Here is a 24,067-nt window from a genome sequence, read left to right as displayed (position 1 = left end):
GGTTCTCACTGGGGGCTGGGCCCTCCTCTAACACTTCTTTTCTCCCTTTTCTCACACATCCTCCCCGAGGCAGCAAGAGGGGCATGGATTGCTGAGTGAAACATCCTTGACTAGCTGCAGTGCTGGGAGTTCCCTTCACAGTGATGAGAATTCGTCAAAGGCTAGGGTAGGAGAAGGCAGGATGGACAGACAGAGAGACCAGGGGTGCTGGGCACCGGTTCTGGGGATAGGTTGGACCACAGATTCCAAAGGATAGAAGTGATGCTGGAAGCAGGATCAGATTGAGGTCAAGGACCTTCCGAGTTGAGGTTAATGGAAAGGCACGGGAACCTTAATTCTTATGGGGCTGGGCCTCTGTGGGCCTCCATCCACATGAAACTGAGAGGGAGGGAGCGGAATGAGTCCAGCGGCCCCTCCTCAACCCTCCCCACACCATGGGATGGGCTGCAGCTCTTCCTTCCTCTGATCCAGGTAACAGAGGGCAGGGGATGGGGCGGGGGACAGACGCCACTGCTCCTGACCACTGTTTACATGACTTGAAGGATGAGCCTGACTGAGGCCTGTTGGAGAGTCAGAGTGTCGCTCTCCTAATGAGACATTAATGGGTAATTAGGTGCAGTGGTTCCTCCTCCCCTGTGACTCACAGGAGATGGATGCCTAAGTCAGCTGTGCAGTCATGCTTTCTGTGCCTCACTCTTACAGTGCCTCAGCTGGACCTGGCCTCTCTGGAGTCTGTTCATTCTGAAAACATCTAGGGGTGCCTGCTGCAAACCCCTAGGCTGTGGGTAGAACAGCCATCCACTTTTCTAGACACTGTGGGTGCAGCGACAAGCCAGCCAGACCCAAATCCCTGCCTTCAAGGAACTTAAATTCTGCTGGATGGAGACAATAAATAAACAAACCAGAAAAATATTCAGTATGTCAGAGGATGAGATGTGCGATGGAGAGAAATAAAGGGAGCAACCTATAGGCATGCCTACATGTGCATGTGTGTGTGTAAACACACTCAGCACACAAGACTATAAACAAAGCAAACATTGAAGGAGGGGAGGTGGGGAGCGGTGAGAAGATCAGAAGGAATCGACAGAGGCAACCATGGGAGCAGGGGCCTGGGGCTGGGAGTGAGCCTGCCATCCTAGGGAGCAGCAAAGATGCTTGTGGCTGCAGCAGAGTGGGTGACCAGGAGCGGGAAGCCATGAGGTCAGGAGGGTCTGCGGGCGGTGGGCAGCGATTGCTGGAGGCCAAGTGCAGAAATGCTGCTGCTGCTGCTAAGTCGCTTCAGTGGTGTCCGACTCTGTGCGACCCCACAGACGGCAGCCCACCAGGCTCCTCTGTCCCTGGGATTCTCCAGGCAAGAACACTGGAGTGGGCTGCCATTTCCTTCTCCAAGTGCAGAAATGATCTGACCTCATTTAACAGTGAACAGGATCCCTCCCACTGCTGTGGTACAGGACACAGACTGCAGGGGGCAGCACCCACGGGAGACCATTCCAAGAATCCAGGTGGGACATGATGGCAACATGGCCGAGGGAGTAGCCATGAAGGCAGAGGAGAAGCAGTCAGATTCTAGGCAGAAGGTGGGGCCAACCAGATTTGCTGCTGGGCCAGTTGTGGGGTGTGGGGAGAGTGAGGATTTGAGATGTCATCAAGGCCTTTGGCCTGAGTGACTGAAAGGATGGAGCTGCCATTAACAGAGACAGGGAGGGTTGTGGGAGGAGCAAGCGTTCAAAAGAAGAGCAGGAGCTCAATTTTGTGCACATTAAGTCTGAGGTACCTATTAGATTTCCAAATGGGGATATGGAGTAGGCAACTGGAAATTCTAGTGAGGGATTCTAGGCCAGTGATGTAAAACATAGGATCATCATCCTAAAAAATGGTGTTCAAAGCCTTGAGATAGTCTGAAGTCCCCTAGGAAGCTAGGCTAGAAGGTCCACAGCCCTAGAACCCTCCAGTGTGACCCAGGAGGAAAACCAGGAGAGCTGGTGCTTGGATACCAAGTGAAGAAGATGCTTCTGGGAGGAGGGCACGAACAATTGTCCCAAATGCTACCAAGAGTCGAGCAAGATAAAGGACTAAGAAAGACCACTGGATTCAGTCATAGGGAGCCCACTGGGGACCCTGATGAGAACATTTAAAGAGGATTCAGGCTTCCCTGGTAGCTCAGCCGGTAAAGAATCTGCCTGCAATGCAGGAGACCCAGGTTTGATTCCTGGGTCAGGAGGATCCCCTGGAGAAGGGATAGGCTACCCACTCCCGTATTCATGGGCTTTCCTGGTGTCTCAGACAGTAAAGAATCCATCTGCAGTGTGGGAGACTGGGGTTCAATCCCTGGGTTGGGAAGATCTCCTGGAGGAGGGCATGGCAACCCATTCCAGTATTCTTGCCTGGAGAATCCCCATGGACAAAGGAGCCTGGCGGGCTACCATCCATGGGGTCGCAAAGAGTCAGACATGCCTGAGCGACTAAGCACACACAAGAATGATGGAGTGGAGAGAAGGGAGGAAGAGAGAAGAATTGGAGACAGCGTAGATTCCCTTATAAGAAGCTTTGCTCTACATGGGGGGACTAGGGGGAAGTGTGAGTTAAGGGTTTTTTGTATTGCTATTTTTTCATTTGGGAGAAATTAAAGCCTGTTTTTATGCTGATGGAAATAATCCAGTAGAAAGGGCAATACAGATGGTGCAAGAGAAAGAGGGGGAACATTGCCAGAGAGATCGCCCCAGCCTCTCCCCACTTCAAGCCAATAGAAGTTGTCCTCTTTGAGGGCGACGATGGAGGGTCTGGAAATGGCAGCAGGCTGGGCCCAGGACAACTGGGTCCTGCCCTAAATCTGCCCTTTACTGGCAGTGGGACTCTGTGCCAGCCCCTTAACACCCACGACCTCAGGTATATCTAGAAAGCAGGTCTTCTATCAGCAGCATTGCCTCCCTCCCTGGGATGTGATGGAGATCCCATGAGGTAATATGTGTGAAAGTGCTTTGTAAATAGGAAAGGGTGGAACCAATGGTTGGGATTATTTTTATTATTTCTAATAACAAGTGATTATTAAACAAATTTAAGGGATTACTGTTCATCCAACCCTACCTGTCTGCACAGTCTCCCCGCACAGCTGACGCACATGCAGCAGCGGGAAGCCAAGTACACTTCCTGACCCTCCCTCGGCGATTGCCCTCCTCCCACTCTGCCCTGCCTGGACCCCTCTTCTTCTTCCATTTGTCCCTGCAAACACCATTCTCTGAGGCTTCCCCAGTCTCACTCCCCGAAGTCTGACCCTCCTGCTTCCTTTCCTCCTAGGTTGACTCCCCTGACCCATCCTTTTCATTGAGATTTGTCTTCAGCAGGTACTATCTGCAGGAAGGGCTTCCCTGATGGCTCAGTAGGTGAAAACTCTGCCTGCAGTGCAGGAGATATGAGATGTGGGTTCGATCCCTGGGTCAGAAGGATCCCCTGGAAAAGGACATGGCAACCCAGTCCAGTATTCTTGCCTGGAGAATCCCCATGGACAGAGGAGCCTGGCAAGCTACAGTCCATGGGGTTGCAAAGAGGTGGACATCTCTGAGTGACTAAACACACACACATCTGTAGGAAAGACTGCTGGTCCAGGAACCAAGACCAATTAGTGTCATAGGATAATCAACCATCCTGCTTTGTCCAACCTTGCAGTTCCTAGGGGGTTTCCCCCCAAGAAGGGGGACTTTCAGTGCTGAAACCAGTAAAGTTCTGGGTCAACCAGGATGAGTTGGCACCCCTAGTCTTGACCAAGACTATGCTAGTTGATTTACCATTTGTTTTCTTATGTCTCCTGCATTGGCAGGCGGCTTCTTTCCCACTAGTGCCACCTGGGGAGGGATTTAAAGTCTCTGAGCTCAAGCTTCTCATCTTAATTTGAGAATAGCAGAACCTATTTTATAGAGCTACAGTGAGGAGTTAGTATATGTGAAGAGCTTGCTGTGGGAGAAGTGAGCGCTCAATAAAATATTAACTATCACTGTTATTGTTATCATCATCATTAACACTCTCAGCTTGGTGAGGGCAGCCAAGGACAAGTTCAATCTAAATGCATCTGTCACAGAGTACCTGGAATCTCCTTTGCTCCAAGAAGTCTTCCCAGATTACCTCCAGGAGACAGCCATGGCTAACTTAGTCCACCCTCACTTTCGTGCTCCCACAAGCGGCACTGAACCTCTCCCCAGGAACCAGGGGTACTTCTTCTCAGCTCTGTTTAAAGTGTCAATCCTGCTGTTACAACCTTCCACGCCAGTGCACAGGTCAGCTGATCTGTCTTGGAGACCTGAGTAGCACTGAGTCCCGCCCCAGCCCATTGATGCTCCATGGGGGTTCAGAGAAGTGGACTATGAGGAAGATAGGGACAGAAGAGGGGCCTAAGGAGGTGGTGGGGGGCTGAGAAGCGGGGTACACTCACCAATGTAAACACGCCTGCTCCCAGCACGGCATACACTGCGTGGAGCCAGGGCACCTGCAAGGCAGGCAAAAATATGGACTCAGGGAGGGTGAGGGTGGGCGGTGGAGGTGAGGGGCAGTGGGGAAGGGAGAAGGGCTCAGTCCTGAGAATGGAGGATGCAGGACAGACCACCCCAGTGGGGGCCCTCTCTCTCACCGCCCCCCTAACGCAGCCCCAGACCGAGAGGTCCTTAAACCTCTGTGTGCTCACAGGGCTAGGGAAGCCCCAGAATAACAGTGATCATGAGGGGCTGGCAGGGGAGCTCCTGACTGGCCAGCACTTCTTCACTCCACACAGGGCCCCAGGCTGAGGCTGGCCCAGGGGGACTCATCCTATAGGGCCCTGACATCCTCCCAGCCTGAGTCTGGCCGGGGGCTGCGCCCTCCTCCCAGTGAGCACTCACTCCTGTGCTCTCGGCCCCCCTGTCGGGACTCCCTTGCTCTGCCTGTGGGGGTGAGGGTCTCAGGGAGAAGCGGATAGACTTGAGTCTGGGGAGGAGGGGCACCTGGAGTCCTTGTCGCTGAACTTGATGGGATTGTCTGCCCCTGCTTCCCAACCTCTGCTCCCCCCGGGGGCCTCAGGGGCCCCTGGCCGTGTATGGAAACCTTGCAAGAGGTGCCAAACCAACCATGCCCTCTGTAGGGCCTTCCCCCAGAAGATTCCTGGAAACACAGGCATCCTGTGAGCCTGACCTGGGTCAATAAAGGGTTCTTTGACGCTCTGGGCCGCTTCCTGTACCCCCTCCCCCATCCTAGATACACAGAAGGCCCCCAGGCCAGCTCCGGCTCCTCCCTTTGTCAACAGGATCCTGGGAAGAGCCAAGGAAATGCCAGAACCAATCCTGATGTCCTGGACTGGGAGCCAATACCTGGGGGCTGGGTAGGACGGGGTAGGGGAGGGGCAGTGAGGAAGGCTGCCCTTGGTCTGGAAGGCAAGGGGTGGTGGGGACCAAGAGGAGCCCGGGGGCAGGTACAGCACTGGGTTTTCAGCAGGGGTCTAGTAGCTGCTCTCTTGGGTTCCCAGGATTCAAATCCCCTCCTGTGATGCCCTTGGTCTGCCCCTTCTCCACCTGCAGCAGTCCGAGTGCCTGGAATAGGTCACTGAGCCCTGAGCAGTCCTAGCTGGGTTTCCTGGGCAGGCCAGACACTTAAAGAGCTGAGATTCGACTGTTCCCATGGACACCCTCATGAGGTGAGGGAGTGCTTAGAGCCCTGCTGTCTCAATTTCCACCTGCCTGGCCAGCCAGATCCTGCCCCTCTGGACTTGACTGATGCCCCCAGAGTCCCAGAAGGCCTGTCCTCAGGGCCCCTCTGGGCTTCGGAGCCCCATGGAGCTCCAGAGCCCCTCCCCTGCCTAGGGTTTAGAAAAGCTCCTAGCCCTCCGCCTCAGCCTCACCTCCACCCTAGCGGGGAGGATGGGAAAGGTGAAGCCGGATGTGGCTTGTGGAGCGGGCAGGTGCCCAGACCTGTCAAGAAAAGCCTGTGTTTGCTTACACTGCCAACAAGCCCATGGAAGGTGCCAGGAGCGGCAGGACTGGATGGCAGGCTGTGAGGCCTTGGCTCCGGGCCTTCCCTGGAGGGAGCAGGAGGAAACGGCACCCTCGGGCCAGCGATCCCTCCCCCTTCATCCCCAAGGGGCCGGCTGGGAGACCCAGAGACTCACATATTGGAAGGGCAGGAGGATGGCCAGGATGAGTCCGCTGAAGAAGAGAGTCATGAGCAGCACGAAGAGCACACCTTGGCAGGATGTGAAGTCGAACTGCAGGGATGGGATGAGTGTCAGCTGCCGGGCCCCTGAAGCCTGCACAGGGTGGCTCGGCATTCCCTTGGGGCCGTGGCCAGACAGTGCGCTGGCCGGAAGGCTGAGGCCTCTGGGGCAGGCTACCTTCCAGGGCTCACCCCAGAACCTGGCGTTCCTCCCCATCTACTCCAGGTGCCCTCCCCACAGGCTTCTCATCCTTGTGACCTCTCCCCAGCCAGGGATCCAAGCTCGGAGCCTGCACCCCACCTGCCTTCCCGGGCCGGCGGGCCCCAGAGCTGACCTTGGTCTGGAAGCTGAAGACGGTGACCGAGAGGCAGACGAGGGCCGTGATGCTCAGGCACAGCAGCACAGACGTGGTGTTGTAGTAACTGCAGGGCCCGCAGGCAGGGGCTCAGCTTCGGGGCAGGGCTTCTGGTCTCCCCCGGCCCTCCTCCCAGGCCCACCCCCTTCTGCAAGGACCTGATCCCACCACCTGGGGCCCCCACCTTCTCTCCTTTCCCATGATCCTCCCTCTCCTGCCTCCCCATCCTTTCTACTGGGACCCAACCTCCCAACATGCTTAAGACTCGAAATCCTGTTAGAAGGATCCTGAAGAGGTGGTGATCGGGGGGGTGGGGTGTGGGGGTGGGGGTTGTACTGGTATATGGAGGTTGCTTTCAGGGAACTGCATGATCAGGAACCTGGGGTCCTTTCAGCTGCAGCTGGAGAAGTGTCACCTTGCTCTCCTCCATCTCCCACCCCAACCCCGCCAGCCTGGCCAGGTCTTGGAGGCACCGTCCAGTAGAATGCAGGAGGAGTGAGCTTGAAGTCAGCATTTCCTACCTGCCTGCCCCTCCCCAACACCTGCCTATCCAGCGCTCCCAGGAGGGATAGAGTTTGGGGCAACTCCCCCATTCTGCCTATCTGCTTTACCTGGACAACATTCCAGTGAGGTAGGCCATGGACAGGGTCTGAAAGGAGAAGAGTGTGAGGGAATGGTGGGGCCCAGACACCTTCAAGAGCCTGCCTGGGTCTCCACCCCTTGTGTGTGCCCCTCAACTCTGAGTCTGCTTTGGGCACATGTGCTTACCTCCAGGCCTTCATCTGGGGAAGGAGGTCCCAAAGGGCCTTAAGCCAACTGTCCCTTTGTTGTTTTGCAGCCCTGTTCTTTCCCTTTCCTACAACCATCCCCCTTGTTACCCACAGCTCTAGGATTTCCCACACAAACCTCTTAAAAACACAATCATAGTGGAAAGAGAGAGTGGCTGGAGTGAAGAGAGAAAGCTCATTTGAAAGGAGAGGGTGAACTGTCTTTGAAGAAAAAGTGGGGTGAAAATACCCCTGCCTCCCTCAGTGACCTCATCTTGGCTGTTCCCAAGTCCTGGCCCTCGAAACTCACGCTGCATCCGTCCTCCCTCCATCACTACAGCATCTGTTCCCAGATACCCCCACGTCACTTACAAAGATGGTCAGGAGGATCAGGTTCCAGGGGAAATGCCTCCTGTAAGGCAAGCCGCCGAGTTCAGAGAAGAGTGGGGTGCAGGAAGCACAGACTGGGGCTCTGGAAATTCACCCCCACTCCTGAGGCACATCCCCATGGGCCCCTAGCTGTCCATTCACCCTCCCCTCACCTTTGAAGTGCCAAGGAAACAGGGGGAAAGGCAGGCCTGCTTAACAGAGTCCAGAAAATGGGACTCTCTTAGGGTGCAGAGTACTGGTGGCAGGCAGGACCGGGGCCAGAACTTCCAAAATCCTGCTCATGTTCCCACAAGTTCCCCCCTCCACTATCATTACCTGGGTCCAGAACAGCAGGCCAGGGTCAGGTAGGTCGCAAAAAACACAGCACTGTGAGAGACAGACAGACGGGGAAGTCAGCTGGTCTTTCCTGAAGGCTTTCCACTCAGTTCCCTGCTCAACCCACTCTCTGCCCACAGGGCACCAAGCAGGGTGCTGCGGGGCAGGGGCAGGGGATTGGTTAAGCCCACAACCATCCTAGAATCTTGTAACAGGCCGGGTGATAGTCCAGTTCCAAAAGAGAGGAAGGGGAATAAGATGAGCCTACTGCTAGAAATAATGAATCTTGGGTGCCGTAGGATAGCTAACCACCCAATCCAAAGTGGTTTTCCTCCAGATAATATCTTATAACTTGTGTGTGTGTGTGTGTGTGTGTATACACAAACATATATATATATACATATACATATATATATGTATATATATATGAGCTTCTCAGGTGGCCTGGTGGTGAAGAATCCACCTGTCAATGCAGGAGACACAAGAGATGCAAGTTTGATCCCTGGGTCGGGAAGATCCCCTGGAATAGGGAATGGCAACTCACTCCAGTATTCTTGCCTGGAAGATTCCATGGGCAGAGGAGCCTGGCAGGCTGCTGTCCACAGAGTCGCAAAGAATCAGACATGACTGAGCATGCACACATGCATGCATATATATGTGTGTGTATATATATAGTTTCATATATGGAGTTCATATAGTGTTTTCTATGTGCCAGCCAGAGAGAACATACTTTATGAATATTAACTAATATAATCCTCACATCATCTCTGTGAAGCATGTTCTTCACTTTATAACTGAGGCTCATTGAGGCCAGCTGACTTGTCCAAGGTCACACAGCTACCACACGGCAGAGGCAGGGTTAGAACCCAGGCATTCTGGTGCCAGAGTCCTCGCTTATAACCACTACCCCACACTGCCTCCTTCAGGCCTTTCCCTGGACCTGTTGCTACTTGTAACGATCTTGTTTTTCCTGCCAGCACCTGGCACAGTGAGAAGTACCTATGGCATGAATTTCTGAACCAGGTGGCCATGTCCACCAGGAGACTGGCAGGAAGCTCAAGTGAAACCCAGAGACAAGGACTGAGGATTGAGGATTGAGGATTTTCTGGAGAGCAGTGGAGATGGAGACCAGTCCAGGAGGTGGGAGATGAGGGCTGAGGACCCAAGGGTGGGGCATGCTCATGCCTACCTAGATGGGTGCCAACACCAATGCATGGGCTCCAGTTCCCAATGTGCCATCAGACATGGCACCTGTCATCCTTCCCCATCTTTCTCCTCAGTTCTCTCACCCATCCCCTATGGCAGCAGTGCCAACCATCCTCCTCCATCTTCAAACCTCCCAGGCTGCCTCACTCTCCTGCCTGGTCTGCCCTGATGTGTCCCAGGAAGATCTGAGATGAGGTGGGGCGCCCCTGGCTCCCTGTCTGTCACCTGGAAACATTGTGTCTTGGATCTCTGTGCCCTTCCTCCTGTCCCTCCTCTCATCGCAGACTAATCCCCCAAGCCTCTGGGTCCCATACCCTCCCTTGTCCTGCCATTGACTACCACGTCTTCTCCCTCACACACCTCCTCAGCTGTTCTCCATCTTTAAACAATACCTTTCATGGTTCTTGCTACTGCTACTTTATCCACCCTTACAGCCAAGCTTCTTGAAAAAGTTGTCTCTGTTCACAGCATTTTCTCCATCTCATGATCACTCCTCAACTCAACAAACCAGCCTGAGCCCCAGCTTTGCAACATCACTATGACCTTGTTGAGTCCAGTTGACACTTATCCATCCTTATCTTTCCTGGCTTCTCAATATCTGATCTCTCCCTTATTGCCCTGGTTCCACAATGACATAGCCTTAGGTCCCCGCCTAACTCCCTTGGTCACTCCTTCTCCACCCCTTTCAGCACCAGGTCTCTTCTGTCAGGCTGTCTCCCTTCCTGCTCCCCTTGGGTGCGTTCACTCATTCCTAGGACTCCTTTTATCAGGCAGATGCTCATGACTTGCACACCCATATTTCTGATCTAGAATTTCCTTCTCAACCTCAGACCTGAATAACCAACTGCCAACTGGACAGACACATTTAGAAACATGCCCAACACAGAAGGTTAGAATTGAACTTGTCCTCTTCCTTGCTCCTTCTTGGGAACCCCCCATTGCAGCTTTGGAGTCACCCACCCAGCAGCTCAGTCAGCTGTAACTCCCAGCCTGCTACACCCAACTAATCACTTGGACCTGTAAGTCCTCTACCTAGGCAGCTCTCAAATCTGCTCCCTTTTCTCCATTCCTGCAACCACCCTTTTAGGTTGAGCCACCTCTGTCTATCTGGTCCTTCTGCCTCCAACCCTGACTGCCACTCTCCAAGCTATAGGCAGATCCCATCATGTGACTCTTCTGTTTAAAATTCCAAAGATCTGGCAATGTCTTGCGTGATCTGCTCCCCGCCTACCTCTCCAGCCCATCCCGCACCATAGTCCGCCCCTCCATCTACCCTCTCATCACCCTCCGCATCCTCATAGGGTGACCACCTCCCTCTGCCCCTGATGGAAAGGACTGACTGGCGAGGATGCCTGTGACCGGGGCTGGAGGGGCTTGCTCTGTGCACTGTGGACAGAACTCAACCAAAGCCTGCACCTCATACACCACAGGCCTGCTCATCAGATCCACACCCAGGTATAGCATCTGGAACGACCTATCATCTAATCCTCAGCCTGGCACGGGTTAGGCGATCTTTAAATATTCCTGGATGAAAAACTTAGGGAATGCAGAAGTTGAGACAAGCCTACTGGATTTGGTGAACAGGAGCCTCTGTCTTCACCCTTCCCTGTTCTTCAGTGGTTCTCAATTGCTGCATCCCTGTTGTCATGGTGATGGAGGGGTTCTCAGTGCCGTGACCAGGGCTGCTGCAAGACATCCTGCTCTGTGAGGGACCGTGGCATCATCCTGCCCCAGCTGTTAAGAAACACTCCAGCACTTGCTCTCTTTGGGTCCCCCTTGAGTCACAGGTCAGTGACTTCAACAATAGTGATAATAATACCTTAGTCTATGTGTATCCTGGGTGTGGGGCCTGTCTCCCTGGCCAGACTGGACGCTTCCTGAGGGCAAAGCTCAACCTCCTTTTCTCTCCAGTCTAGAGCTCCTCAACCCTCAAGATGAGTGGTTGGGAGGAAGGGCAGAGGGACGGGTAACTCGGGGGCAGGTCACCCCTGGGGGCAGCCCGGGGACGAGGGACCTCGGGAGCCTGACCCTCACATTTCACATCCCAGCTCTGGCACCACTATCGCGTGACCTTGAACAAACTACTTAATTGCAGAGCCCCAGCTTCCTGCTTTGTAAAATAGGAATACTGACCAATTCACTGGGCTGCAGTGAGAGTTGAATGGCAGCATCCAGTCCAGCCTTGAGCACCAAGGCCTGGTGAAGGGCAGGAACTTGAAGATGAGAGCTGTTGTTATTATGACTAGATCCTGGCTGACTGACAGCTTCCTGGAGACGCTGGGACCCACCTCCCCCCCCACTTCTGGGCTCACATTTGTCCTCCTCTGCCTGGCTCCCCCACCTCCAACACATGGTCCTTACTCCCCCCGCTGCAGGGAGGCACGAAGTTCCTGCTGCCATGGCTCAGAGGAAGCAATCAGACTTGATTGCAAGAGCCCACTGAGGAAGGTAACTGGGGCCTGGAGAAAGTGAGGGCTGGGGGTGGGGGTGCTGGTAGGAGGCCATCCCAGGGAGTGGAGAACGAGTCACAGAAGGAGTGAGAGAAAGACAGACTCGTCAGATCCAGGGCCCCAGGGCCTGAGCTGGAGCCATGGTCTATTTACAGAATGTCAACACAGAGGCACGAGGCTCAGGTGGAGGCCAACATCCAAACCCAGCATCGTCTCCCAACTTACGCTGCTCCGGGACCAGTTCCTGACTGTGGGGTAGGCTGCTGGGCACGGAGGGGACGTGCAACAGCTTTGCAGTCAGAAAGACAGGCTTCAATCCTGGCTCTGCTGCTTAGGAAGCAACATCTTCACTCTGACCCTCAATTGTTTCATGTATAAAATGGTAATAATAACCGTATCTGCCTGGGAGGGTTGTTGTTAGGGATCGAATGAAAAATATCTGCAAATCCCATGGCACAGTGCCTCATACAGAGAAAAAGACCTGTTTCATTTTTATTCCTATTAACGGCTTGGTACTTGGAGGGGGTGAGACCCACTAGATGTCAGCCCTGCTAGGTGTCCGACCCAGAGGCAGACTCAGGACCAAGGTGGGGAGGGGGCTGAAAGGACAGAGCCACAGGCTGGCTCTTTGTAGGACAGCACAGAATCTCAGTGGTGAATTCATCAGCACCATTAAGGCTTTGCCATGCTCCATGGAAAGCACAGGGCCCAGACCCAATTCCGGCTTCTCTCCACCCCCATGCATCCCTAAGCCCAACACAGCATCTCTGTTTTCTGCCTGGAGATGCTGAGGAGGAAGGATGCTAAGTCTCCGCATTCAGAGGTCAGAGTCTCACACCCGCCCTCAGTGGGTTGACTCTGCCTCCACTTCCTGAGCTGCTTATTCTTGGATTGTTCCCCTGCTCCATCTGCTCAGGGCACACAGTCCTGAAGACTCCCCCACAGAAGGCCTGACGAGGGGTCTGGCAACTCCACTCTCGAGGTCTCAGGGCTCAGAGGCTGCCAGGAGGTGCCGACGTGCCGGGAGTCATGCCAACCCACCACGTGGGCCGACTGGGGCGGCAGTCCCTGGGGCCTCATTAGCTTTACCCTCATTAGTGTCCCTGGTTCCCCTAGACGCTTGCCTCCCTGCCTGGTCTGCAGACAGGCCCTCTGTCCTGCACCCTAAGAAAGGCTTTGGGTGTGAATGTCTCCTCCCCTGGGACCCCCAGCTTGGGGCTCTTAAAGAGCCCCAGAGGCCAAGATGTCTCCTTCTTGTCAGTCTCTGGGCTGGCTTATGTTATCTCAAGGCCCACTGTGGGACTGTTCTGGGCTAGGGTGATCCAAGAAGCTCTGGGCTGAGCCTACATTTTCCACCAGATTCCTATTCAATAATGGGCCTGGGACAGCTGTAGTACTCAAGCTCCTTGGGTGGGCATTCGGAGCCTGCATCCCAGAAGGCCCACTGCTCTGTGGGGTGTCCCAGATTCCCCTCCACGGAACCTTGCAGTGCTCTGCCAGCCTGGTCCCTAACTCAGCAAATGTACCCCGTGCACTCCTCCAGCTCCCACACACGCTTTTACTTAAGCCACTCCAGTCCCCAGCCCTCTTGGCCCCCGCTCTGAGGTACGCGTCCCCTGACGTGGACTGAGGGCTGCCCCTCCTCTTTCACAGGCTGCCTGGCCCTGCAGAGGCTGCCTTCCCAGCAGCCCCAGTTCCGGCCTGGCCTCACAATGGGTGCTGAAGGAGGCTTTGCTGACAGTAGTTCTGCTTTGAGCCTATGGTAGTCCGGCCTGGCGTTATCCAGAACAATTTCTTTTTTTTATTATTATCTTATTTATTTATTTATTATTTATTCATTTATTTGGCTGCACCAGGTCTTAGTTGCAGCATGTGGGATCTAGTTCCCTGACCAGGGATCGAACCTGGGCCCCCTGCATTGGGAGCTCAGAGTCTTAACCACTGGGCCAGCAGGGAAGTCCCCAGAATAATTTCTTAATTGCCCACCTGGGAGGGTCAGAATAGCCTTCTCAAGTTACTTGCCATGTTCCTTGCAGCGTATAGGCTAGGCGGGAGCTGACTGCTCGAGGGGAAGGGAGTCTGCCAAGCAGAGGGATTAAGAGTGCAAGCCTCAACCTGAATCTTGGGTTTGAACCCCAGCTCCACCACTGTCTACCTGTGTGACCTTGGGCAAACTCAACCTTTCTGAGTCTGAGTTTTCTGAGGTAATTATACCCAGTAGACCTGAGCAAATGCAATACTGTACATCAAGCACAGCGAACAATGCCCAGCCCTTATTAGGCACTTTATAAGTGGCAGCTATTATGATTAATAATTCGTAAGCACTAATAACAACTATGTTAATAAGAGTAGCAACATTATTATTAGTGTAGGCCAAGGTGTCCCAGCCCCCTTCTGCTCAAGGCCGAGGTCTGGGTCTCTTCAGCCATGACCCCAGCTCCACCCTTCCCTCGTTATGCAGGCTCCAGAACCGACACCCCTCTCTCCCCTCCCCCTCAGACATAAACACCTCATAAGGGCCCTTCTGGCCATGCTCCTGTGAGGACAGTCCCCATGGCATGGGGAGAGGCCATGGGCTGGGACTTGTCAGCAGAGACCTTCCACCCTGTGCCACCATGGGGGCTCCCGGTGAGGGGGGTGGGTGGTGTGGAATACTCACTAGGATGCCCAGTACCAGCCTGGGTTGGCCTGGACATAGTCCTTAACGGGGTCACTGCAGAGGAGGGAGGAAGAGAGAATCCAAATTGACCCTCTGTCTCCATTTCTGGTTCTACATCTGCACCTGCCCCCCGCCCCCAGTTCACAGGACTTTCTCTCCAGAGAAAGAAAGGAGTGGCTGCACCCCTGGGGGGCAGGGGACCCCAGCCACAGTCTTGGGCTGAGACGCGGACATGCCTGGGTGTAGGGCTGGTGTGTCTGAGAGGAACGGCTGCTTCACAGACACTCGCTGGCCGGAAAGCACGGGGCCACCCCCACTGGATGAAGGACCCCTCCATGTACCCAGTCTAAGGTTCTTCCCAGCATCAGGGGGGGCGCTGCCCTGAACAAATATCCCTAGGCAAACATCCCCAGCCCTGTCTGATGCTGGATTCCCCCCTCAGCCCCAGGCCTGGGCCCGCCACTCCTGGAGCATACTGGTCCACATGGTCAACTCACCAGAAGGTAAAGAGAGCCACGACACCCAAGGTCACCAGCAGCTGAATCAGCAGAATGGTATAGACCTGGCGACAGGAAGGGGTTCCTCTCAGCTTAGGGGACCCTGTTGGAGGCCGGGGGGCTCAGGCCCCCAGCCAAGATCAGGTGGGCCCAGCTTCCTGGTGACTCAATCTACCCTCCAGACCCGCATCCTATGCCCTCCACCCTCTATCTTCAGAGTCACTGGGAGGAATCCAGGCCAAGAAGAAAAGAGAGCAAAGACGCTCCACAGCCTGCACCCAGGGGATCTGGAGAGAAGAGTCCAGGTGTTCAGGCACAGCAGGGGGTGGTGGATGCCCCCATTTACCAGCAGGTACTATCAGCTGGGATCACAGTGAGGGGGAGAAGGGTGGCCTCCGGGCAGAGGGTTGGGCCAGGGGTTTCTCGAGCGGATTCTCCCGCCTACCCTCCAAGTCTGGGAGAGCTGGGGGAGGTAGTTACCTTTCTGATGAAGACTCGGCGAACCTTCTGGTCATCCCAGCTGAAGGTGGTGAAGAACTCATGGTCTCCAGTGGGGAAGCCACTCTCATAGCTGGAGCTGCTGTCTGGGTGGCAGGGGGAGGGCCATGAGTGCCCCCACAACACACATGTGAACACCGCCCTCCACGGCCACCCGCTCAGAGCATTTGTCAGACTGGCTCCCAGGACCAGGCGAAGCCTCTCTCTCCAGCCCCATTCTCAAACCTCCTGCCCCACCCCATCTCTTCCCACAGAGCTCCCAGACCTTTCCCAGGGTGCCTCTCACCTCTGTTCCGAATCCTGAGAAAGAACTGTCTCCCCACCCCCCTTCTTCCTGCCCCCACCCCCAGCTGGGGCTCCCTGGGGGCCACGCTCTTTCATAGAGATGCGGCCTTTCCCTCTTGTGCCCCCCATCCCCCTCCCCGGACACTCTAGCTCCCTCTCGACTGAGACTCAGAGAGGGACAGCCACTCCCCCAGGGCCACCTTGCACATCCCCAAGGTCATTGGTCCAACCCCAGGTTGCTCTGAGGCCCTTGGGGTGGGAAGTGGAGACTCCTGGGAAGATCAGACCTGTTGGTACTCTAGCTGGGAACCAGAGAAGGGCAGTGATTGGAGGGGAAATAAAGTCAGGTGAAGTTTGGGAGCCTGGTCCTAGAACTTAGACTTTTAGAAAAGCATGGGCTCCATAGGAAAACATGTGGATCAGTCCTCAAGACTGCCTAGCTGTGTGACCTTAAGGGAGTCACCAGCCTTCTCTGAGTCCCTTCTATGATAGAGATCGGTGATACCCACCTACTGGCGATGAAACAAGATAAAAGTGAAAACTTTGTGCCTGATGCTGACCACACCAACCTCTTCATCCTGCATCTGGGTCATTTCTAAGGCCTCAAATATGTCCACTCTATTCTCCCCAACTATCCCTACCAGCTCTCCCCGACCTTACCCTCCACCACAATAGCCTCTGTCTTGGTCTTTCAAAGCTGATGTTGGCACTGCCCTGCTTCAAGTTCTTTGATGGCTCCCCACTGCCTTTTGGGTTTCCCCGGTGGCTCAGATGGTAAAGAATTTGCCTGCAGTCCAAGAGATGGGGGTTCCAACTCTGGGTTGGAAAGATCCCCTGGAAAAGGGAATGGCTACCCACTCCAATATTCTTGCCTGAAGAATTCCATGGACAGAGGAGCCTGGTGGGCTATAGTCCATGAGGTCACAAAGACTCAGACAGGACTTAGTGACTAACACACTGCCTTTTACTCAAGTTCCAGTTCCCTAACAAAGCCTCCTCAGCCTCCCATAAGCCCTCCAGCTCCACTGCACACTGCTCCCTGCTACTCTTCTCCAGCGGGACTATATTTTTTTCAGTGATATTCTCTCATGCCTCTGAGCCTCTGCATATTCTTTCTTTCAACCTCGGACACTCATTTTCCCACCTCTTCACCAAGCTAACACATGCCATCCTTCAGGACTCCAAGTGGATACCCCTTCCTCCAGGAAGTCTTCCCTGACTGTCGGGCAGGTTAGTTGAATGGCTGAGGCCTCCATCTCCGCACCTGTTTCCTTGTGTGGTGGTTGTCCATTTACTTGTCTACACAATCACTTCTGTGAGTGCAGGTCTTGCAAATCAATGCATCCCTAGAAATCAGCTCAGTGCCAGGCACGATGCCTGGTGCAGGCTTAGGAAATGTTTGTCATCTGCCAACTAAAATGAGCTGCTTTCCTCCGCCCTGACAGTTCTGTGGAAAACATTCCTTACGGCAGCCATTCCTGGCAACCAGGACACAGGAAGTGGGGAGGGAGGTGGACTCATTGCCAGCCCGGGGCTTGAAGACCCTAAACCTCTTATCCTTCACTCCTCTGTGTACTGTCTACATCTCCTGCCAAAGCCCAAATGTCCAGACCACAGAGGGGGAGAAAAGGAGAGAAAAAGCAGTCCTGTGGGTATCAAGGGCAGTAGGAAGGGCTCCCATGAACACCAAACCTTCGTAGGCCCTCCAATAGGTCACGGTGGGGTGGGTCTGCTTGGCCCGAGGAGCTTTGTGGTGGGAGGTGCGAACCATGGTGGCCACTCCTTGTGAGTCAAGACTCTGTCTGAGGCATTGTTCTTGGGGTCACTTCTAGAATTCTGTTGGGGGTGGGGGTGGGGACTCAAAGTGGGGGAGGGGATCGAGGGGCCGTTGAGGGAGGTTGAAGGGGCTGAGGAAGACTTCATTACAGCTCATGGGGGCTTGTATGTTCCCAGCCCTGAGGCAAAGTTTCCCCAGGCTGCTCAGCCTAACAGACGGGTCCCTACCAGCCATGATTCTTAGTCTGCAAGGAGCTAGCGTCAGCCTGCAAGGGTCTGCTTAGGAACTGTACCTGACTGTGAGAGATGCTAAGGCTGGTGTGGGTTAGTTGCTCAGTCGTGTCCGACTCTTTGCAACCCCATGGACTGTAGTCCACCAGGCTCCTCTGTTCATGGGATTTTCCAGGCAAGAATACTGGAGTGGGTTGCTATGCCCTTCTCCAGGGGATCTTCCCAACCCAGGGATCGAACCCTGGTCTCCTGCATTGCAGGCAGATTCTCTACCGTCTGACCCACCAGGGAATCCCACTACAGCTGGTATTTGCTTCCAGTTAAGGCCTGGGGAAGGGAAAGAGTCAAGGAGAGTGATGGATGAAGGGGATCCTCAGGTCGGAGCCCCCAACAACCCTGGGGCCTCCATGCACACAGGTTTCAGATCAGCCTGCATGTAAGCAGACTGCATCCCATTCACAGGAAGCCAGTCCCAGTTGAGGCCACGGTCAACTGTGGTCTTGCACTACTTCTTCCTGTGTCTGCTCTAACCTTGCCCACTCCTACTCTGCATCCTTTTCTTCTAGACCAGCTCCTGGTTTTTCTCCCCCATCTGTTCCCTCTTTTTGTCCTAGCTCGATGACTTGGAAAAAACCCCTCTTCCCTACCCAAGAGAACTGACTGCAGAAACTGTATCTCTCTTTTCTCATGGAGTTCTCCTTGACCAGGTAGCCTTAGAACAGTCCTCCAAATCCCAAACCTTTGACATCACAGCCTCATCTGACAACCACACAGTGCATCTATTTCTGGGCAACTTCCTCCTACACAGGTTTTTTCATACGGGCCCACTACTTTCCCGGAGGCTCCTGCCTCCAGGAACCAAGAGACTTACTAGGGTCCACATAGGCCCAGCTGGGGTGGAGAGGCATAGCCGGGGGGGCGGGGGGGAAGGCTCCTGCCTTGAGCCCCTCCCCAGAGGTGGCCTCCTCATAGGAGGGCGGGGCCGAGGGCACTGCCGGAGTCTCTTTCTTCTCACCATTCGCCTGCTGCTGCCCCTCTGTCCCGGGGGCCTTGTTAGCCACGGAGAGCTGTGGAGGAGAGGCAGAGAAAGTCACCAGGGACAGGGCACCACCCAAGTCCTCCGCACCAGCCCCTCCACTTCTGGAATTCCCCCAGGTACTTTTTCCCCTTACTAGAATGACAGGGGTGCAGACAAGTTCCCCTATTTTACGTGGGGTATATATACAATGGAATATTATTCAGCCTTAAAAAAGAAGGAATTCCTGTCATTTGCAACAGCATGAATGAACCAGGAGGACATTATGCTAAGTGAAATAAGCCAGACCCAGAAAGAAAAAACTGGAGGATCTCACTTATACATGGAACCTAAAATTGTCAGACTCACAGGAGCACAGAGTAGAATGATGGCTGCTAGGGTCAGGGGGTGGTGGGGGGAGTGGGGAGATACTGGTCAAAGGGTACAAAGGTTCAGTTATGCACGATGAATAAGTTGTGGAGATCTAATGCACAGCATGGTGGCTAGAGTTAACAATACTGTATTGTGTCCTTGAAATCTGCTGAGAGAGGGTAGATCATAAGTGTTCTTGCCACCAAAAAACAAAGAGAAAATAACTATGTGAAGTGATGGATGTGTTAACTAGCTTGATTGGGGTGATCATTTTGCAAGTTACATGTACATCAAAATATCATACACCTTAGATATATACAATTTTTTTTGTTGTTTTTGGCTGTGCCATGCGGAATGTTCTCCTACCAGGGATTGAACCTACCCCCCCTGCAGTGGAAGCGTGGAGTCTTAACCAATGGACCACCAGGGAAGTCCCTATATACAATTTCTATTTGTCAATTCTACCCCCAATAAAGCTGGAAAAAAGAATCTTCTTATTTTATGGATGGGAGAACTGAGCTCTAGGAGGCTTGGGGCTGGCCAGAGGCACACACATGGGAACAGGGGTAAGAACTGAGGAAGGAGGAAATTCTTAGGAGGGCCCACCATTGGGGGTCACTGTCCCTGGGGCAGTGCCCGGCTCTATACGGTTTCACCTTTTTCCTGGGGAGCAGAGAAGGGCCTCGCACAGAGTAGGCCCTTAAAAAATATTACTCAATGAAAGGTTCTCTCACTGAATCGCCCTGTTACCTTGTTAACTATATTTTGATCCCTGTTTTTAAATGAGGGAACTGAGGCTCAGAGAGGAAGAATGACTCAAAGCCTGCCATGGCCCACTGGGCTGCAGAGCCCAGACACAATCCACTGGGACTGGCCTCTTTCTCCTAGGCTGGAGATGACCAAGGAGGGCAGGGATTTGGAAATCAGGGAAACAGAAAGAGGAGAGGAGAGGGGGAAAGGAGGAAGAGGAGCAGGGACTGCAGGGGAGTGGAAGGGCAAGAAGCCCTTGGCTAAGAGTCCATTTTGGAAATCTCATGGGCTTCCCTAGTGGCTCAGTTGGTAAAGAATCTGCCTGCAATGCAGAAGACCCAGGTTCAATCCCTGGACCAGGAATGTCCGCTGGAGGAGGGAATGGCAACCCACTCCAATATTCTTGCCTGGAGAATTCCAAGGACAGAGGAACTGGCGGGCTATAGTCCATGGGGTCGCAAAGAGTCGGACACGACTGAGTGACTGACTCTTTCTTTCTTTCTTATTGGAAATCTCAGCCTCTTTCCCTTAAACCAGAACAGAATCAGACTGTTACTAATGGAAGGGAAAGTGCCTTGTTCAGCCCCTTCTGTCATCTTACAGACAAGGAAACTAAGGCCCAGTGGGAAATGTCCCATGGAGGATGACAGGCCCCCACAATGTACAAGTTCAGCTTTGGTGAGAGGATATAGGCTTTGAGGCCCCGAATGAGGCTGCCAGGGAAGAGATGACTTGGGAGGCAAGGGTGGTATGAAAAAAGAAACCACACCAGGATATTCTGCTTCTGTCCAGCCCTGGGGGCCACTGAACTAGAGGGGCCTTTTCCATCATCAGAAAGCCTGGGAGCAAGCTGGGGTGTGGGGGGCGGAGGAGGCAGGGGCAATACATTCATCCCAGGACAGGAAGCAGCGTCAGCAAAGTGACTGATGGAGGCAGGGGTGGGAAGTGGAGGGAAAGAATCCGCAGAGGGGGGAGTGCTTCATTTTCCCCATGGTGAACCCCCACCCCTCGATCCTCAGGGAAGGGCCTCAGAACCCAGGCCTGTGGGAATGGGGTCCTTGTTTATTTGCTTCCCTCCTACTTGCCAATCCCCTTCATCACCCAGATCAGAAGGGTCATGCCCAGGAAAATCCACTTCAGCCCACCAGAACCAAGGTCCTCTGAGCCCAGACCCAGAGCTCGTGCCTGGGAAAGGATTATCACCTCTGACTTCAGCCCAGTCCACACTGGTCCTCCTCACCAAGAACCACCCTGCTGACCAGACCTCCCAGAGAATCCTGGGCCCTGCCCTCCCCACATCCAGCATTCCCAAGTGAAGTCTGCCCAAATGGCAGGAGATGGTATCACCCAATGACATCATTTTTTTGGCCTGATGAGCTTGCAAACAAGGAAAAAAGAGGGTCTAAGAGCCCAGGAAAGATGCCATTGGCTCTGAGGCTCATCTCTGAGGAAAAAAAAGTGGGAGCAAAAGGGAAGCCCTTCTTCTGTTTCCTCTACCCAATCCTTAGCACCACCCCGGAGGACCTTCTTCCTTTGCCCAAGGCCCTGATGGTTGTATAATTCCACAGGCTGTCAATGTTACATAACCCTACTAGGCCAGCCAAGCCTCTGCCCCAGTCCCCCTCCTCTGCATTTCAGGCCTAAAACAGAAACAAAAAGAGAAGACGTTTTATCCGGTCCCATTCAGTACCATGTCTGGCCAAAACCAAAACAAAAATTAGAACATCCTGAAGCAGGGTTGCCATAGTAACTCCTCAGCCACAGGGGCTGTATCCAGAAATGGAATGATGACAGGGAGTTGGAGGGGGGGTTTCTGTGGAGGGTGTAAAAGATGAGTATAACATGGTTGGGGTTGGGATTGGACAAAAGAGGGGGATGCCACATAGAGACTGCCTCTCAGGGCTCATCCTGGGGATACACACACACACACACACACACACACACACACACACACACACACCTCCTCAGTTGACTCCTTAAGGAGACCTGGGCATCTGTGAAGGGTCCTGTGATGCCAAAGCATGGGTGGAATGTAGATGGAGGAGAGGAGAGCCTGATGGGCAGGAAGAGGCCACAGCCCATTCCTTGAAATGGGCCTTTTGGTCCTCTGACTTCAGCAAGGACCACCCAGGACCTTCGCACAAGAGCCAAGCACAAGATGCTTACAGTGGTCCAGAGGGCTTGCTTAGGATGACAGGGAGATGGGGGAAACCTGAGGATGGAGGATGGTGCAGGTGGGGGAGATGCCGGTACCTTTCCCTGGGTCATGGTGCCGTCTCTCGGGGAAGGGGTCCCTGAGGCAGAGGCGGCCGCTCGGGTCACCGCAGCCTGCCTGCGTCTCTTCCTTTCTCCGCGTGGGTTCTAGCAACATCCACTGCAGCCGGGCCAGGCGGACCGGAGCGTACCATCCAGGCACGGGGGGTGGGGGGAAGAGGGGGCGGGCCAGGAGGCTGCTGCGGAGGCCTCTGCGGAGCTGCAGGCGGCAGAGGAGAAGGCGGAGGAGCACCGCCCCCTCCTCCCGCCCCCTCCACCCTGGTGCCCTCACCCCCGGGGGCCAGGGAGCTCAGCGCTGCGGCACTGCCCAAGTGGATGTGTCCGCGCGGGCGGGAGCAGGCGCGGGGACTCCGTGACACCCGACCAGCTGATGCTGCCTGCCTGTAACTGGAGCTGGGTGACAGGGCCTTATCTCTGCACCATCTCTGCCGCTGACAGGCTCCATCGTACCTATGCCTTTCCCCCCTCCCTATTTGGATGCCGCCCTGGTTTCTATCTCCATCTCCACCTCCCCTCTCATCATCTCTGTTTCGTCATTCAAGCTGGAGTGGGAAAAGTCTCCGATGTCTTGTCTACCCTACTGTCTCCCTGGGCCCTAAGTTCCTGTGGGCCTTTAGGCAAACCATGTGGGCCTCTCTCCTTGCCTCCCTTTTCTCACCTGTGAAATGGAAGCAAGAGGCCCCTCCTGACCTTGTCACAGAGACATGGGCAGTGGGAGGATGCAGCTTCTATTTTTTCTCAACCCTGCTGGGACATTTTACCAGATCTTTCTGGAGAGGCCTCTAGTTCTGTCTCAAAACCTTTCCACCCCTCTACATTGCTCCCTTTTTGCCTCCAATCTCAGCCTCCACCACCCCTGTTATCCATCTCCTCCCCTTTCCAGAGCTGGTCCCACCCCATTCCCCAGTCTTGTCCTTGGGACTCGGCCATCACTGGGCCCTGTTTTCTGCGGTTGCTGCAGTGTTGGTGTGGGATTTGCAACCTCAAGGGCTGGGCTTGAGTCCCAGAGTAGTCACCCACTGGCCGTGTGACTTTGACAAAGCTTTAACCTCTCTGAGTTGCAGCATCTCCTGTGGGAAGGAGGCTAACAGTGGAGCTCTGTCCATCCTAGATGTACTGTGAGACACAGGGGTGATGGTGGTAGAAGCACACTGAAGACCACAAAGGGCTGTGGATTTTTGAATTATCATTATTTGAAGAATCTCCTTTGAGAGTGTCTTGAACTGCCCCAGGGTGAGGACTCAGAGATCTGCCTAAAGAAGGATCTGAACCCTGAAGGTTGGGAGGAGAAAACAAGATTTGGTGCAGGTGGGGGTGGCCTCCTGCCTTCTGCTTCCTTGTCGTCTCCGGGCTTGACCCGCCTAGTGACCAGAGAGAAAGCAGGGCCCTCGGCTGGCAGGTAAATTGTTGATGTCTTTTTGCCACCTCCACTCATCTGCCATCTCCCACTCCATAACTACCAACTTCCCACACACTTGCTTAAACCTGGGCCTCCCTGTCCTGAGGCTTTGTCCGCAGCCCCCCACCCCCACCCCACAGACGCAGTCTCCTCCCCATGCCCCTCCCTGTCCTGTCACTCTCCTCCCCAGCCCTTCTCCCTGACCCCTTCTTCCCACAAGCTGCCTCCTGGCCCTGGCACTACTGAAGCTCTGCCCAGCATTCCAGGTTCTGGCCTTCCCCTCCCTCCCTCTCTGATCCTGTGTTCCAGAGCATTTTCCTTCTCCTGTTTGGCAGCTTAAGTGCCATCTCCTCCAGGAAGCCTCTGTGGCCCCTAGTCTGGGTTGGATGTACTCTTCTATACTTTCAGAGTGCCCTGACATAACACCTGTCACGTGGTACTTGGAGTTTGTCAATTTCCCCATTAGTCTCTAAGAGATCCTGTCTGTAGCAGTTTTTGTGTTAGCAGGGCTGAAGACTGTGCCAGGCATGTGGAATGAATGAATCTTATTACTGTTATCCAGACGTACAATGTTATGCAGAGCCTCAATTTACTTAGGCCTTGGCATCCTTCTGGGTTTGTGACTCTTGCCTACTCCTTGTATCCCCATTCCTCGGCTG

General features: G+C 54.2%; 2 protein-coding genes across 2 annotated transcripts in view; one reads left to right on the top strand and one right to left on the bottom strand.

Moving 5' to 3' along the window:
* The window catches only part of FAIM2 (Fas apoptotic inhibitory molecule 2), a 35,330-nt gene extending 13,167 nt beyond the window's left edge, over positions 1 to 22,163 (bottom strand). The window contains exons 1-11 of the mRNA XM_043885131.1: positions 21,989 to 22,163; positions 18,470 to 18,665; positions 15,289 to 15,392; positions 14,809 to 14,873; positions 14,312 to 14,365; positions 7,997 to 8,047; positions 7,664 to 7,703; positions 7,136 to 7,173; positions 6,504 to 6,591; positions 6,125 to 6,220; positions 4,424 to 4,477 (exon numbers count right to left, since the gene is read on the bottom strand). Coding sequence (XP_043741066.1) covers positions 4,424 to 4,477; positions 6,125 to 6,220; positions 6,504 to 6,591; positions 7,136 to 7,173; positions 7,664 to 7,703; positions 7,997 to 8,047; positions 14,312 to 14,365; positions 14,809 to 14,873; positions 15,289 to 15,392; positions 18,470 to 18,665; positions 21,989 to 22,003 — 801 coding nt within the window. The 5' untranslated portion in view covers positions 22,004 to 22,163. The remainder of the gene's footprint in view (positions 1 to 4,423; positions 4,478 to 6,124; positions 6,221 to 6,503; positions 6,592 to 7,135; positions 7,174 to 7,663; positions 7,704 to 7,996; positions 8,048 to 14,311; positions 14,366 to 14,808; positions 14,874 to 15,288; positions 15,393 to 18,469; positions 18,666 to 21,988) is intronic.
* Positions 1 to 24,067, top strand: part of LOC122682197 (tubulin alpha-1C chain-like) — a 1,110,822-nt gene that overhangs the window by 541,018 nt on the left and 545,737 nt on the right. The gene's annotated exons all lie outside the window — the stretch shown is intronic.

Source organism: Cervus elaphus, chromosome 3 (genome assembly GCF_910594005.1).
Source record: "Cervus elaphus chromosome 3, mCerEla1.1, whole genome shotgun sequence".
Taxonomy (NCBI): domain Eukaryota; kingdom Metazoa; phylum Chordata; class Mammalia; order Artiodactyla; family Cervidae; genus Cervus; species Cervus elaphus.
Note: the sequence above shows the minus strand (reverse complement) of the source record. Positions and strands in the feature narration are given on the sequence as shown.